General features: G+C 38.1%; 1 protein-coding gene across 4 annotated transcripts in view; it reads left to right on the forward strand.

Moving 5' to 3' along the window:
- Window positions 1-13,067, forward strand: part of THSD4 (thrombospondin type 1 domain containing 4) — a 296,831-nt gene that overhangs the window by 71,513 nt on the left and 212,251 nt on the right. For all 4 annotated transcript variants that reach the window (XM_021407464.1, XM_021407463.1, XM_021407462.1 and 1 more), the window contains exon 5: window positions 4,059-4,488. In XM_021407464.1, the coding sequence (XP_021263139.1) occupies window positions 4,059-4,488 (430 nt within the window). The remainder of the gene's footprint in view (window positions 1-4,058; window positions 4,489-13,067) is intronic.

The following is a 13,067-nucleotide window of genomic DNA, read 5'->3' on the forward strand; positions in this document are numbered from 1 at the left end:
GAGGGATTGTTAATAGACAAGAAGAAACCAGCTAACAGTAATTGTTGTAAGATATATTAGCTACAATCCTTATACTAACAACGCAAGGACTGATTTCTTGTACTTGTCCGGGCAAATGTATTTTTTAATTCAAGTATATATTTAGGTTGGCTTAAGTTTAAGAGTGCTCATCATTTTGGTTATCAAAGAGCTAAACAGATTTGTCTGAACTATCAGGGAGGTGTGTATGTGGGAATTCTGCCTAACAAGGTTGCCAGATCTGCATTAAACAGCTGTTATGCCTCTACTTGAGATGAACACAGTAGATCAAAGATGTCTACTGGCTATGTCTGACATGAAACAGTGCTGCTACTTGCTTTTTAGCATATATTTTCTATTAAGCAGTAATTTGCCTTTAGATGACAACTCTTTTCTTGGTGGCATAATTTCCCTCTTTGTTTTTCCATAGTAAAAGCTTTGTCAGAGCCATTTAATGCTTAGATCTTGCTCATACTGGGCTTTCTGAGTGTTTGTCTGAGAGATATTGACAAACTGTGATTTTGTCAACAGATGTGATTGATAAATTTAATGTTGCTCCTGTTACAACATCCGCTGCTACGTCGAGAAAGAAAAGCCTGTTGGTTTTTAGCATACTTGGACATGTGTAGGTTCAGGGGAGTGTTGTTACTTTCTTGACCCACTTGTGACCTATGTTGTGATGCAAACAAACAACAACAAGAAACCATAAAGAGGGGCTTCCAAACCACGTTGTGGTGAGGAGTGTGTAATGTGGGTTATGAGAAGAAGGTAAGAAAAATGCAACTGTCTACTCAAAATGGCCAGTAAGCTGTCAGGGCTTGAATTACTTCCATCTCCTACAGGTAGATCAGAGCTGAGCTGAATTAGCATAAACCAAACAGTGTCAAGAAGGTTAGTTTAATTCTAATTATTAAGCTAATGATAGCCACTGTCTGATATTCCTCCTCTTTCCTATCCCTAAGTGCCTTCTCCCCATTGTTCTCTCATTGCGTATGGATCTACTAAACATTAACATTCCCTCTTTGTTACTGCATGACATCATAAATTCCACCTGACGCTCCCCAAGGAATATAAAAGCTAATTACCACCAAGGTATTTTTATAGTCTGCTTAATTACATTGCAACAGACTTCATTCCCAATTTTTAAGGATGTTGCCAAGCATGAATGAAAGGTGCTTTAAGGCAAAACACAGAGCTCTGAATAGTTTGCATCCAGGCAATAGTGGTTTAAATGAATGCATACACACTGATAAAGATGTTAATAATTAGAAGTTGAGTGTTCCACTTTGTTTCCAGCAGTTTGTACGTTGAAAGAAATTTGAAGTTCCCAGCTACAAGAAGTTATTCCTGTACAACCTGAGCAGAATGAACTTGTGGGGACTTCAGCAAAATTTCCAAATTATAGCATAGAAAAAAAGCTAAGATGAATTAGGAATTAACAGTAACAACATTGTTATTGCTTTCAATTCTAAGAGGCTGTTGTTGAACACTAGTTGCAGCATCAACCATTTAATGAGAAATCCCTCAAAATCAATTTTTTCAAGTTTTTGCAATTAATTTGATGAGATTCCAGTAGCTTTTGGTCATTTTGTGCCCTCAACCATGAGTTTAGTCTTTCAGCTAATATACTTATGCTATACCTAAGACTGCTGTTTGTCCATTTGCCCTTTTCCAGGCTGAAGAGTCCTTGTTTGCTTGTCATTTCTTGCATATCCTTCAGTTATTTTCAGTTCTCATTCATGACCCTGAACTGGAGGTTAACAGTCAAACATCAGTCTCATTTTTGCCCTCTTGCTTGACCTCTCCTGGTTTGTGAGCAGCATTTCCTCCAGGCAGGTCAGGCGATGTGCCTCGCTGCTCCTCTGTGGAAGTGTTTGTAGCTGTAAAGAATTTGGCATTTAGATGGCTGAGAGAGGGGCATACTCCTGCCATTCCACTGGTCTGCAAATGGCTTACTGTTCTGTTACTCTCAGCTTTCTCTTCCTAATTCCAAATGCAAGCAACCTGACTGTAGATCATATATTTTAAAAACTAATTGCAATAGGCTTGACAGCCTGTGCTCACCCTGTGAAGGCACTGGCACAAAGTTGCAGTCAAGAAACTGCTATTGGTCAGTCTCATTAGAGACTAGGGCAAATGTAAGGAAGGAGTTGTATCTGTTTCCCAAGATGAACCAGTTTGCTCCAAAATCTAAGATGCTTCATGAGAACTGTAATGCCAAAGCTTTTCCAGAGTGCCAAAACATGTCTAGAATCTGAAGAAAGGAGGAGTTGTGTTTTAAATTTGGTTTACTCTTACTGGAAATGAGATGCTATGTTAAAAATGAGAAATGGCAGCAACAAAGGGGGAATCAATTGATTTGGCCATTAAAAAGCTCCACACCAACAAACTACGCTCCAAACTGTGGTTGTTTAAATCCAGTTGACTTTAGTCTCAACTTCTGAACCAATTGTCATTCATAATTTCTCTATATTTCCTCTCCTGTTCCCTTACAGGACACTTACTTTTTCCTCCCTTAATGCTATAAACCACTGTATTGCTTTTCTCTGCTGAAACTACCAAAAACCTACCTCAGGAATGACCATCACGGTCACAGAGCAGATTAACTGCTATAAACAGCTCGAGTGCCGGCTGCTTATCTGCCAGGGTAAATCAGCACTCTTGTTCACACATCCTTGAGCCAGGAAGATTGATTAAAAGCCCCACGTGCCCATAAAGCGAGAATGTTAAGTGACTTCCATGGTTTCCATGTAACAAAGTCTTGGGAGAACATAAGAGTGAGGAAGAAAACAAACACAAGAAAAAACAAACCCAAAGAAATGTCTTTGATCTGTTGGCTGTCCGACATCTGTAACATTTCAGTTTCGAGAAAATAAGTATATCAACTTATAGCCTTTGGTTTTCATTGCAGTTCAAGTCTATTATACACGTTAAAATATATAAATATGTTTTATGGACAGGAGGCAAAGGACCTTTTTTTTTTTAATTTATTTTTAAAAGTATCTCCCTTCCTGAGCTGCAAAGGTTACCCAGAACATCTGTATTCAGACATTGCTCTCTACTGAAAGGGATATTTTTGCCAACTTGTTTCTTCAGACTGCAGCAGTAGAAGTCAAGTCCTGCCATGATTTTGAGCTGCGCAGGATGGGAAGGAAAATAAATGCAAGTGGGGCTATTGCTTGCAGATAAAATTCCAGGATTAACCCTTTTGAATAGTATGACTCAAATGTATTACTCCTTTTGTGATTTTTTGCTTGTACTTTGGAGCTGAGCTTTTAGACTGAGTCCTTTGTTTCTGTGGGTATGTAGAAGACAGAGCTGCCTCTCAGTGAGCACCTGCTGCTGGCAAGTGCTCCTGGCAAGCTCAGGGCTCAGTACTCAGGGGTGGAACTTGGATGTGACCAGACAGCATCCCTGTGTGATGCTGTTTCCAAGTCCTGAATCTGAGGTTGTCCATTAACTACCCATTATGAGTGAATCCAACTCCTTGGGCTCCTGTGTCCTCCTGACTCAGTGCCTGGTTCTTGGATTTCTAAAAGGTACAATTCAAATCTGTTGGCCAAAGAAGGAGAAAAAGTAAACTGTACTGTAGTAAGAATATTTTTCTGCATTTGTTCTTTTCCAGAGGTCTTTTAATAATATTTTGATGTTCCTCACCCTTTTTCTGTTTCTGTTTATATCTGTTAAGTAGCAATTGAAGCAGAACCACAGGAGGCCTTCTAAATGAATGCAAATGTTTAATGATCTCTGCCATACTGAATTCAAAATTTCCCCTGTTGTTACCCAAATTCACAGCAGGGATTCCCTGCTGTTATGTATCTCAAGCTCTTCAAAAACATGGTTATGAATTTTAGGAGTATGTCTCTGATTCTGAGAATTTCCATCTTCAAGGAGAGTACTAGGGTTGAAAAGAATGACAACGTTGTCCTTCCACTGTTGCTTTGCACTGAGTAATTTAGACAAGTAGCGAGTTATATGAATTTCTAACAGCTCCTTCACTTACAAATCCAGTAATCATTTTTTCTCTTCTCTGATTTTAGAAGCAGAAACAGAAATCCTATTGGTCCAGGAAAGTATGGATATGGAAAAGTGCCATACATTTTACCTTTACAAACTGATACTGGCCAGCAGCCTCAGAAACTTCGAAGGCAGCGACAGTCATCGAGGAACAACGTATTTCATCAGAGTCCAAGTCTCATGAATGCTTACAGCCAGTCAGCCAGCCCTTCGCTCCAACATGGGAGCCTTTATCAAGAAGAAAGCGGGCCTCAGGCTGGTCATCAGGTCCTTGGACCCTCAGTTTATCAGTCATCTTCATTTCCTGTATCTCAAAACTTGTTTCATAGCAGTGACTCAAGCCATCGTGGGTCTGCATCACACCCGATGGTCCAGGGTCAGCCCCAGCCTCAAAGGGCTGCAGCTATTGTATGCATTGGTGCCTACAAGCAGTATAAACTCTGCAACACAAACGTAAGTCTGTATTTTTTTATATTTAATTTTTTAGACAACTGTTGGTTTCCCCATGTATTCTAAATGTTCACATAGTCAAGAAGTTAGGATGTGCATTGTTTTTATTAATTTTATGAGTATTTTTAATGAACTTAGTTTAAAAGTGTATTTTTGAATATTAAAAGTAGATGTGTAATATTGTACTTACCTAAAACCATACCTTCAGAGGTTTTGAGCAACCACCAAACCTACCAGTATGGGTACTTCTGATTTGATATAGGGAGAAACTAAGTCACAGAAACACTGATTATTTTTTTTTTCCATACAAGTAACGGAGAAATGGTGTTGGGATAGACCATATTATGCAGCTTCTTACTTCTCAAACCCATAAAATAAGGCTGAAATTCTGGGAGTGCTCTCCTTGCTCTAAATAGCATCGGAGCCAGCTACCAGTAGCCTGTATCACTTCAGTATCTTTCCATGGTGCTGTATGCATTCTGTAACAGATGCTGCTTTTATCATCATCCAAACTCCACATGCTCTGATTTTGGCTTCCTAGCTTATTGGAGAGAAAATCTGTTCTGTGTTAATTTTTAAATAAAACATATTGTACTATTACTTCATTCAAAAAATGTTTGGCTGTGTGTAGCTCTGAGCTTTGTGGCGGTCTCCCATTGTGTGTTGGAGGCAAGTGAAGTTTTAGTATTTCTCCCCACAAGCAATTTCCATTATGCAAAAATGTTCAGTTTCTGTCAATATCTAAGCATTTTCTAATGTATCTCTTCCTAATATCTGTGTCTTGCTGGGGCTACTATTCTAACATAGTGTCATGGAATTCAGGAAGCCCCGTTGGATATTAGAAGCAGGGCATTCAAGAGTGGTCTCGATTGCTAACACAACAGCCCACGTACGTCTGAGGAAATGTGTGGTTCTTCTACCTGTCAGAAATCCTGCCTGCGGAGTGTAGATGTAGCAACAGAACGTGATCAGGATAGCAAAAGCACAACCTAGACAAGAGAGATGAATGTGTATTCATTGCTATTAGTGTAGCAATTGTTAAACATTTTTTTATTTAAGAATAAAGTCCACTAACTGATTCTAGAGCATTTGATTGAAGAGGATGTGTTTTTCTGAAAGGGAAAGCATGGAAGGGTTACTTTGAGCCTCTCAGCATAGTCCTCGTTATATATTGCTGTTTCAAAAAATTGCTTGTTTTTTGAAGGAAAAAAATAGTAAGCCTACTTAGTTGGCATTAATTTGGTAAGTGGTCAGTGCTGAGTTCGCTCACTTGCATTTAAGTGATGTACAGATGTCTCAGTGGCCAGTGCCTGAATTCTGTTTTTGCTAATAAACCTTTCATTATGATTATATCCAACACTTATGTATTGCTTTGAAATACTCTAGGGATTCTTGCTTGGAATCAGTGATTCTTCTTGATATATTGCATTTCCCTGTGTTCATTCCTTAATTACTGCATCAAGGCAAAAAGTTGGACAACATTCTGCCTAACCTAAAAAAGTAACATAAAGGTTTCCAGGAATGATCTCTTTTTAGAAAGCTACAGGTGATAGGTAAAAAAAAGTCAGAAGAGAGGTGGAGGAAAGAAGCAATCACAGCCTCAGTGATGAAGGAAGCTTTGTAGAGAAATCTTGTTGAGAATGGCAGGTGGGATGGAGAGAAAAGGGCTGTGAGCTTGTTGAACTAGAGATGAGACATGCAGGGCATTGAGATGAGTGGTCTGACCACTGCCAATTTTTTGTAGGTAGTAGGGGAACGTAAGTGAAAGTATTTTCATGTTAATTCTAGAAACAGTTGTTTAAACAGAAGACTTCAAAGAGGAAGAGAAAAAAATAGGTGAGCATACTGTTGCTTCATCTTTGCCATAGTTGCATGTATAAGAGCAGTTACAAAGAAATCATTGTTAATAAGTGAGATTTTTTTGTAAGAAGGAGAAATTGTAGATGAGGTAGCTCCTCCTTGGCATGAAACTCTAGGCATAGTGATGTTCGTTATTTAACAGAATTTCTATTCCCTCAGAGAAGCTATAACTGCTATTCAGGTTATTTTTCTCTATAGACGTGGTAATTAGTATGACTAGGAAAAAAAAAATAGCTAAGAACAATTTTTCTTATAAAGGCCAGGATGAGAGCAAAACAAGGCTGATAGTGTTTCATTTTGTTTGCTTCTTCTTCCTGACTAAATGCTTCTGTACATGGACTTTAATTTAATTAATCAGCAGTGACATGTACCAGAGGCCCTGACAGCATGCAGAGAACAGTCTCTTTTTCTCTCTTTTTCTTTTTTAGATCTTTTCCGGAGCATATGAAAACAGAAAATCTCACTAACGGAGAGGAAAATATCCTGTTAACAGTTACCCTGGTGTTTAGCCACTCCTTCTACTGTTTCTCCTAAGGGCAGTTAATTAATAACGAATTAAGTCAATCTGCCTTGGTCCATTGGGTCATTTCCTCATTACTGTACATTTATTGTTTTTTCATTAATAGCTAAACTCATTTTACGTGACTGACAGTTTAATTCATAAGAGTTAAACTTAGGGATTTAGGGAGAGCCTAGTGCTTCTATTTGTTCAAGTGTTTAGGCAGTCATTAAGCCTATTGACTCGTACGAGTGGCTTCCTCTCTTCAGCACCTTGCAGATATGCTTTGCACATGCTCACCTTGGGGTGTACAGCTGCAGCAAACAAGCAGTGAGCATCCGTCCTTTACTCTGTACCTCCAAAATGAAGGACTGATGAACACATCTTAGTTACTTCCCCCTGCACTAGAGGAAAGAGAATTATATGGGCGTGTGAGTGAAGTAGGTTTTGAATGCCAACTTGTTTGTGATGTTTGTCACCAGAACAAAGGAAACAACTCCAATGGATCATTTATTTACTGAACACTTCTTGTTACTGATTCTCTCAAGCACTGCCAAGTCGTTGGCTCTTCCTGAGTGTCTGGATGTGTGTGAATGTATTTGGAAATTAACTTCACACTGAGGACTGCTTGAGGAGTGAGTGTTCTCAAGGAAATTTTCAGAGTTTGGGATGTTCAAGACTACTTGTGTAGTATTAATTTGGTAACAGAAAGTGACCTTTTGAAAAGTCAATTTTATATAATTTCAAATAATTTTTGTAAGACATACAGTGTATAATAGCTTGTTGATAGGCATTCACTCTTAATACACTGTCCTTAGGGGAAGTGCAGGGGAGAAGGCCCTGCTTGCCATGACAGCTCCTTACCTCTGCTGTTCTGGAATTCCCACTGTCAGATTGCACCAGTGCAGATCAGTCTGCTGTTGCTTGGTAATCATGGCTGCTTAAATGCTCTGGTGACAAAACCTGTCAAATAAGATGGCGATTTGGCTACAGTACAGCAAGGAGTTCGGGAACAATAGGCAGAGAAATTAAGGTACAAGTTTCACCATGAAGAACTACACAAAAAAAGTGATGGTGTGGTTGAAGAGCAGAGGTGAGGTAAGAGGCTCAGGGCCAGTCCCTAGCTCTGCCATGATGGGATAAATCCTTCTGTTCAATTCCTATAGAACATTAATGATGATGATAGTAATTTTGACTTGTGTGAGTCATTCCATTTTTCCAGCAGAAGGCTTTTTCGGACGCAGAATCCTAATTAAATAGAAATCAAATGTTCTACAGGAATGAGTTGAGTCTATTTAGAACTGACGTGCTCTGTCCCTTAACCATGCGGGTGGGCACTGGCAAGCTCCCGTGGCATCTGGGATCTTGGGCCATGCCGCCAGCTGGTTGGAATTCTGAACAAGAGTTTTTTTGAAGTTTTTCACTGTATAGAAAATGAAATATTTCCAACATTTCAGTTTTTAACAGAGGTGTTAGTGGAAATGTTTAATATTGTATGGAGCAGAAAATGTAATTCCCAGAAGGCCTTTTCACAGCTGCTGCAAGGATGTAGTTGAGATGCTCAGATACTGAGGTAATGACAAATAAAGGACTATTTACCTTTAAGATAACTTTTTTTTAACTGAAAAAAAATCCCAAAGAACTACTGTATAGTTTGTTTATTCTCTTTTTGAGATTTGTATAGAGTAGGTGTTTGACATAAGTGGAAAAGCTGGGTTATGATGACTTACCTCTTCCTGAAGGAATTTTATATTGACTTTATGTGAGGAATTTTTCCTTTGAACACTGTAGGATTGTATGTACTTTTGGTAGTCTGATATTTTGTGGTTGTATAGGAAAATTATTAAAAGCTCACATGGGTTTATGTCACTTTAGGTATAGTACACTTTGTATTATATTTGCAGCAGAACTTCATACACATTAATTCAGAATGCAATAATACAGATACAGGCTTAACTTACCTGGCAGTGGCACAAAGCTGTCACTCATAAAATGTCTCACGTGGATTGATCAATTGTCCCTTGTATTCCGCAGAGTCACATAGAGACATCTTTGATGAAGCTCTTAGACTGCAGTTGTTTCCTCTGCATCTCTGTGCTGTGACTTTATGACATCCCCTTCAACAAGTGAAAAGACTGTGTTCGAACAAAATTGTGGATTATGACATTTTTATTAGAATTTAAATAACTTATGGGAAGCTGGCTGCCTTAAATCACGGAAACAGAAAATGCTGGCATAACTTCAGAAGCTTTCTCTGACAGTTTTATTCCACCAGTGTACTCTCTACTTGGGGACGTAACAGAGCATAAGGTCAGCTCCTTTACACAAAGTAATTATTGCTAGGTTAATTTTTTTTTAATCCAGTAAAATGTTCCTAACAAGGCAAAAATCACACAATTAAAAAAATTTTTGTATGTCTAGATTCTCATGATTTTTTTATTATAAGTTCAGTTACAAGGTAGTCTTTGATCAATAAATGCAAGTTATCTTAAACTAACCCGGCATGCAGGGGTCCAAGAGTCGTGCTCTAATGCCCCGTTATGCAAAAAACTATAAAATCATGGACTTAAAAAGCTAGGTATCATGTAAAAATGTTGTAATGTATATGGCTACAGGCATAGCCTTTGTTCTCCAGGCCAGGGAGAAGTGAACAGTGGGGTAATGGTCTCATGTAAACTGCCTGCTTCATTTAGAAACAATGAGATTTTATCTTTATCCAAAGACAGCTTAGTAAGATATTAATAAGATATAGTATCACCTACAATAGTTTTAACACCAAGTCAGTGAAATGGAAATATTCCACTGAAAAGTTGAGAGTATGTGTCAGTCTGTGAGGGCATATATCACAAAGACACGGCAAGTAAATTACACGTTAAGTCTGCATATACAATAATTGAACTTTTTCTAAGACTAGAAAGGCCAGTGTTGCCCAAACAAGTCAATTGCACAACTTAGTTGTGCTCGAAGCATTTTGTTACATGCTGTTCTAGTTTAATGAGTGGTACCACTCCCTTTCATCCATACTTTCCAATGTTATGAAAGAGTAAGTGGAATTCACACTGTACATTTGAAAAATCTGTAGCAAGTGCTCATACTGACCACAGTTAAGTTTAACCTATAGAAAACAGCATTGCTTTTGAAGCAGTAGTTATGTATAACTTGATATTAAATATCACGTAACTCAAACCACGATGAATGTAGCTCAGGACTATGTACTATGGTTAAAGTTCTCTCCATGTAGAAATCCGTCTTCTGGTAAAAATTCCCAAACACTCCTTGTGATGTTCAACCTAAGCTTTCAATTCACTTCTTGTGTGTCATGCTATTCCTCCTAAATACCTTCAGGAATTCTCGTGTCTGTTCTTGGTGTTGATAACCTGGAAGCCAGTTTCCCTCTTCTAGCACTCTTCTAGGAGTGGGCCAATTCCATAGACATTCAGCACTGTTAGTATGGAGTTTAGCACAAGCACTGTGGGAGCTGAATTTTCCAGAGGCTCTATCAGCTTCACGGTGTGTATTTTCTTGACTTCTGCTGTACCGAAATACTGCAGAAGGTATGGTTAACAGTAGTACCTCAGGATTTCAGGACACTACAAGATACATTGAGCGTTTTATTTTTTGTGAGTATTAGTATGAAGTTCTGAACCTGTTAAATGAGTTGCATGGTGAAATTTGAGAAGTCTATGTACTGGTTGAAGTTGGATGATGCAGAATTTATGCTTAACAATTGTTGAAGATTCTGACCTTCAATTATGACTAGTAATAATGTGATATTAAAATATTAATAATTCATTGTAGTGCTTTAAGACTGAATACAAAGTGCATATCAGCTGGCTAAAACTTTTGATTCCTAACTTTTCAGCAAGCTAGGAGTAGTAGGTCTGACTTAGTAATTGGAACCATCTGAGATGTTACCTTTTTTTGTTCTGAGTGAACGGTGCGTGGTGCCGCAGAGGAAAGATCCACAGTGTTCGATCACTTCATCAGCTGTGAATAGCAGCATTAGCACTTAACAATACTGTGGAGTGATTTGGAAACTTCATTTTGATGCTTTTTGAACTGAAACAATTATTTTCCCTCAGTGTAGAACATGACTGTGGAGTGTTGAGATGCATTACCTTGTTCAAACCTCTGTGCCAGGTTTTCAAGAGGAAACTAATCAGTGAAAATCAGGAGTTCAGAATTTCAACCATCTAAAGTCAGCTGCTTGCGTTCCTGACATAATTGCAGATTTGTTTAACAGAGTACTGTAAATTTGAGTAGTGATTTATCAATATAGACAAGTGTTGTGGGAGATATTCTAAGGCATTCCAGCTTGTCTTTGCTTCTTTTTGTCAAGTGATAGTGGCAAAAGTTTTTGAGATCCTGGTGTGTAATTACTCAATAGTCCTATAATTCAAAAAAAAATTTTGCTTTTTATTCATTTGTTAGTTTAATTGCTTACGGTTTTTAGAAGCAGGGGATGTTGCAGATGTCTAGAAGCACTGTTCAAGGGAAATCCCTTGAATTCATTTTCAAAATATGCATTCTTTGAAATATTGCCATTATATGCAGTTGTTAATTATTCCCTTTAATTACAGGCGTAGAAAAAACCTTCTGTCAGTAACTGTTTTAGTACATGAAGAAAGTGCTTTTTCCCTGGTATTTTTAGTGGATTAGTTTAGTACTTCTGATAGTAATGATCTGTGTGTTTTCAAGCTAGGTAGCAAGAAATGAGCATGAATTCCATAATGGCAGGGATTTGTAGAGAAATTACCTGCCAGTACACTCCCAGCCTTCTCTGATACTGACAAAGGTGAGTGGAAGTAAAAGTAAGTACAGGAGAAGCTGCCAAAATTAAGCCAAGATTGCTCAAGGAGAAAGTGGTCTGGTAGCAGTGCTGTTGCTGGAGTTTTTCGGTTTTTTGTTTGCTTTTTCAATTTTTTTTAACATTATTTTTAACCAAGGCTCTAAACCTGCAAACAAAAAATGATCAAAACTCATGTAAGCAGCGAGGAAACAAATGGAAGATTACACAAGCAGGAAGGTGTTTCCTTTCTTACAAGGGATGGTTGTGTGGGAGGATGATGGCCTTTTCTCTCAGAAGTGCTGAAAACAGGGAGTTGCACTGTGTGCTCTGTGATGCCCAGAACAGTTACATAAATAAGGTTGCAGAAATAATTGAAGTGGTAGTGATACTTAAATACTATCAGGCTGTGATGCTGTGTGTCTGTTTTCCTAGTACTTTGTCAAGTCTGCTATGTGTTTGTCCAGAAATAACACCTTTCAGGGCATCATATTGTAAATGTAGAAACATGCAAGCTCAATTAATAAAACAGAGTTTCCTTCAAGTGATAGGTTTATAAGGTTTTTTATCTTCTGATTCTTGACTTGTAGTTGTGAAGAACCCAATCCCCTATTTTTCATAGCCGTCACTGCAGTGTTAGTGAGGCAGCAGGTGATGTGTAGGGGGTGGAAGTCAGGGAAACATCCTATGCCTCTTCCTGCGAACTGTCTTCTGTTTTTTATTTCAATATACAGTAAATTCCATGCCAAGCAATGTACTATTTTCTCTATTTCTGGTTGCATTATCATTTGCTAAAAATAGCAAATTTACTCATTGCCTTGACTGCCCATTTAAGACCTCTTTGAGTCACTTTTTGGTGACAGTTTCTTATGATGGTGCATAGTTTACTTCTTGGGTAGCAAAGTGCCATTATAGGATGCTTAGTGTGACATAGTCAAACTTGCTCAGGTTTAGAGCTTTCAGAACTGGAGTTTTGTGAGCAGCAATAAAGTAACTAGTGTGTTAAGAAAATTACTTAATTATTTACTGTATTATTTTACCCCAGGGTCTCTGCATAGATCTTCAGCTCAGTCATTACTGATACACTGTTTAATGCAATAATTATTCAGCTTTTGGCTCCGTGCCTTAAAAATGCTCATTGCAGAAAATGAGAAAAAATGGCTTCTTTAAGGACGATTAATTGAAATTGTTACCACAGTGTTTGATTTAACATTCACAAACCTGCTGTGTGATTGCAAGATCTAACCTTTGTTGTAAGAAAGGGAGCTGGGGTATAGAACAATGAGATGCAGAAAAAATAGTTAATTATTTAATGCCCTGTGTTGAGTAATTGGGATTTTTTCCATGTTTGGTATTGTAATTATTACTTGACAATACTCAAAGCAAAATTTGCATTGACCGAAACTGCAATTATGACTTGGCAGCTCATCTGCAAAT

This window comes from Numida meleagris, chromosome 9 (genome assembly GCF_002078875.1).
Source record: "Numida meleagris isolate 19003 breed g44 Domestic line chromosome 9, NumMel1.0, whole genome shotgun sequence".
Classification (NCBI taxonomy): Eukaryota; Metazoa; Chordata; class Aves; order Galliformes; family Numididae; genus Numida; species Numida meleagris.